The following is a 4327-nucleotide window of genomic DNA, read 5'->3' on the forward strand; positions in this document are numbered from 1 at the left end:
ACATGCAGTCCCCACATGTAGCAAAGCCCCCCCCCCCCCCCCCCCCCCCCACACCATCATCTTCTCAAAAGACCTACAAGCATACTTTGATTATTCGTGTGTGTGTGTGGGGGGGGGGGGGGGGGGGGGGGGCTTTGCTACATGTGCTTAGGGACTGCATCACTCTTTGCAAAGGGCCAGCCCAATTCAACTTAATGTTGGTATGGGCCATATTTATGTTTAAATATTGTCTTAAAACAATACCTTTTATCTGTTAGTTTAAAACTATTTGTTAATGTATGCTATTTCTTTTACAGATTCCATATAGCACTATATCTCCTAACTTTGTAAAGAATGACATTGCAGTCTCAATAAGCACATGTGCCCCCCCCCCCCCCCCCCCCCCCCCACCCACCCATCTTCTCCAAAGTTTCGATTGCTCTGGACCTCTTGCTGGCTGAGCAAGACCTGTAGAACAAACAAATGAGCCCCCCCCCCCCCACCATCTTCTTCACAAATGCCCTGCAGAGAAAGCAAGACAAAACAGACAGACAGACATAGTGGCCAACTTTACCTGACTCCACCATATAAGTATAATGGTTATTGTTATTAACATAATAGATGAGTAATAATATGCTCATAACATAACCTACATAGAAATAAATAAATAAAAAACATTGTTTGTGGATAAGTATTTATTACACTTCTTAGAACACAACAATCTAGCTCATGTTGTCCTGCCAGGACACACTTCCTTCAGGGGAATTGAAAAACGTGCTTAGTTTCTCACGCACTTCGTAAGACGGCCCTGCACCCCTGTTAGCACCCATTCTTCTAGGCCCTCCTAGGCGCTCGCCTGTTTGCTCAGCTTCATGAAGCCACCTTTGGTCCTCTGTGGGGGACACAAGAAAGTTGTGCAGAATGCACGCTGCCAAAATCACTTTGTCTGCCTTGTCTGGCATCATCTTCATTTTGGTGTGGAACACCCTCCACCTCGATGCCAGGATTCCGAAGGCACACTCCACCACCATCCGTGCCCTGGAAAGACGGTAGTTGAAGATGCGCTTAGGTTTCGGGAGGTGTTGTCCTGGATACGGCCTCATCAAGTAAGGCTTGAGTGGGAAAGCAGCGTCCCCAACCATGGCGAATGGCATTGGACCCTGCATGCCAGATCCAGGTAGAGGGGTGTCAGCAGGCACATGGATGGTTTGGTCTGCCAACCCTTTCCCAAGATTGGAATTGGCAAAGACCCCTCCATCGCTTGCCCTGCCGAAGTCTCCCACCTGTACATTGATGAACCGGTAGTTGGCATCCACCAACGCCAAGAGAACAATTGAAAATGTCTTCTTGTAGTTGAAGAACAAACTCCCCGATCCATCTGGTGCCTGGATCGTGACATGTTTCCCATCAAGTGCCCCGAGACAGTTGGGAAAGTTCCACTTCTCCCAAAATGTAGATGCAATCTCTCTCCATCTCTCCTCTGTTGGGCTGGGGAACTGTGCGGCCATCATCTTCGTCACAATTGCATTGCACGTCATGTGCACTGAGTCCCTGGTTGTTGACCTTCCCAGGCGGTAACTGAAGGCGAGGCTGGCAAAAGTCTCCCCTGTTGCCAGGAACCTGTGTAAATACAAATGACAAAAGAGTGTGTTATTTATTTTATTTGGTTACTAAAACATTGCTTTTTTACTCTGTTACAGCGGATGATTGCAAGACGAGGTGGAAGAATCTTCGTGATTCCTATGTGAAATCTAAGCCGAAGCCAGCACGAAGCGGCTCTGGGGCCACTAGCCAGAAAGAGTGGAAGTTTGCCAGGATTATGGCATTCTTACTACCTTTTGTGCAGCCAAGAAGGTTAGTAGCAACAATTTATTATATTTTACTCTGTTTATATTTATTAAAAAATGCATATATTCTACATTGATGTAATTTGCCAGGATTATGGCATTCTTACTACCTTTTGTGCAGCCCAGAACGTTAGTAGCAACAATTTATTATATTTTACTCTGTTTATATTTATTCAAAAATGCATATATTCTACATTGATGTAATAATTTCTTATTTAGAGTAATTATCTATACAATAGGAAATCTTGTGTAAAATTAATAAATTGTAGTTATTTAGGTCCCAAATAATAAATTGTTTTTAAATCTGTTTAGCTCCACCACCAGTCTGCCGCGTCCAGACCTGGAAGAGCTAGCACTGTCATCCAGACCTGGAACCCCAGTGCTCGAAAGGTCTGACACGCCCACCCACAGCTCCAGGTCAGGTTCCCCCACAGCAGGACAATCACAACAGCGACATCGATCACGGTCACCACGGTCACCACCAGACATAAGATTAGATCCCCCCACCCCCATGAGGTCAGGCACCCCCACCCCAAGGTCAGGCACCCCCATCCCCACCGTGAGGTCAGGCATCCCCACCCCCACAGGACAAGCGGCGGCTCCTCCGGTCCAGCAGCCACTACGCCGAACAAGGACAAGACAGTTCGACCCATCCCAGCAGCTGTTGGATTTCGTCACTTCACAACAACCTCCAACTCCACCACATGTTCCACATATCCCTACAGCTGACGAACAGATGTACTATTTCGCAATGGGCATAGTCCCCAGTCTGAATGGGTTACCCCGACAACAACAAATTATTGCAACCGCATTCATCCACAACTATATAGCCAACATGGAGGAGGAAGTACGGTCTGCACAGCCTGAACAACACCACCCCCGACAAACACCTTCCTACCCATCTATTTCACGTCACAATCAACCCCCCGGACCTTCCCACCAGCCATCAGCTTCACGCCACCTTCCACCCCCCAGACAAATACCTTTCCACCAGCCATCAACTTCACGCCAAGAACAACACCCCAGCCAAACACCTTCCTACCAGCAGCTACTAATATTACCTCTCCCAACAGCAGAGGACACAGAAGATTTGACTCCCGCCAGTTCCTTTATAATGAATTTTTTTTTTGTTAATCTGTTAATCTGTTAAAGTGCAAAGCAGAAATGGGATGAGGTACAATTTAGGTACAATTTACAGTAAGGTGTAATGAGGTATGGGTTGTAGTGCAAATTCTTTACCAATAAATATAAAGTGTGTTTAGGTGTTCTAAAGTGGTTAAAGTGGGTGCTGCAGTGAGTTGTTTAAAGTGAGTGTGTGTGTGTGGATGTGTGTGCATTTGATGGTTGTTACATAGTGTTATTGTTCGTTGTAATGTAACAATTTTTTTGTGCAGCATCGTTATATTAATAATTTGTTTCACTGTTCAATGTCTGCACTTTTATTTTTTATGCACAGTTCTTATGTTTCTTTCTTTTTTAATAAATACTTTCAAGTACATTTATTTAATATGGTCTCTTCGTTTGTTTGTGGGTGTGTGCAAATAATACAAACAATTGATATACCTGAGGGTCACAGCAAGCCGTTGCTTTGGTTCGATGGCAGGCCGCCAAGTTGTGCTGTGTCTCTGTAGGTCAGGACCCACTAAAGCCAGGACGTGGTCCATCTGTTCCACACTCATCCGGAAGTATTGGTGATGGCGTTCACCATCCATCCTCAATTCCCGAACAAGATGGTAATAAGCACCCTGCTCCCTCCTTCTCTGGTTAATGGGATGCACCCAGATTTTTCTCCTCTTCTGTTGCATTCGAAGCAGGATATAAAGTGCAAGCTTATTTCTCCTAGGGTAGTCTACAACTCGCACAGAAACAAAAACAACAACAAAATGTGGAAATTAGAACATTGATTGATTGATTGATGGGTACAATACAGTACAGCTTAATACTAACAACTGCTGATGACCCAAATGCTCTGGGGTCCAACAAACATGCTTGAAATTGGTTGACTTTTTTCTTTACATTGGTTCATCAGAACATGATACTGATGATAATGATACATGAAAACTTTATTTAACAGATTGAAGAATGGGTACAATACAGTAGGCCTACAGCTCAATACATACAATTGTTAACACTTTCACTGCCACTCACGAAATTTCTCGGATTTTTTTTTTGCGATCTGAAATCATATTGCATCACGCGAGCCTACCCTAGTATACCTGAGCGCCGCCGGCGATCAGATGTGGAAAAAAGCGCCCCCTATCGTCTCCCAGATGACATAAGGGATTTTGGAATGGACTCAATGAAAATGGATGGGGAAAAAAATCCTGTACTCCACATTTTCCAGTCCACTGATGCAGCCGGGGTTATCACAGTTCATTCTGGAGCCTCTCAGACCCGCGGAATCATGTACTGCACTGTACACACGTTGGATCCATACACTTATCGATTTTTCCGAATGGTGATCAGGAATTGGAATATACCAGTTGGATACCATCTGATGT

The 4327-nt window shown here is 44.8% G+C and overlaps 1 protein-coding gene across 1 annotated transcript; it reads right to left on the reverse strand.

Annotated features, from left to right (window-relative positions):
* Positions 1-823: 823 nt before the first annotated feature.
* Positions 824-3538, reverse strand: LOC311248224 (uncharacterized protein; the record flags this gene model as incomplete). The annotated part of the gene is made up of 3 exons (XM_084339147.1): positions 824-871; positions 921-1599; positions 3390-3538. The coding sequence occupies 3 exons, from the start codon at positions 3536-3538 to the stop codon at positions 824-826; spliced, it is 876 nt and encodes a 291-aa protein (XP_084195273.1).
* Positions 3539-4327: the final 789 nt, after the last annotated feature.

The sequence above is a fragment of the Notolepis coatsorum genome (assembly GCF_963971535.1).
Source record: "Notolepis coatsorum genome assembly, contig: SCAFFOLD_320, whole genome shotgun sequence".
Lineage (NCBI taxonomy): Eukaryota > Metazoa > Chordata > Actinopteri > Aulopiformes > Paralepididae > Notolepis > Notolepis coatsorum.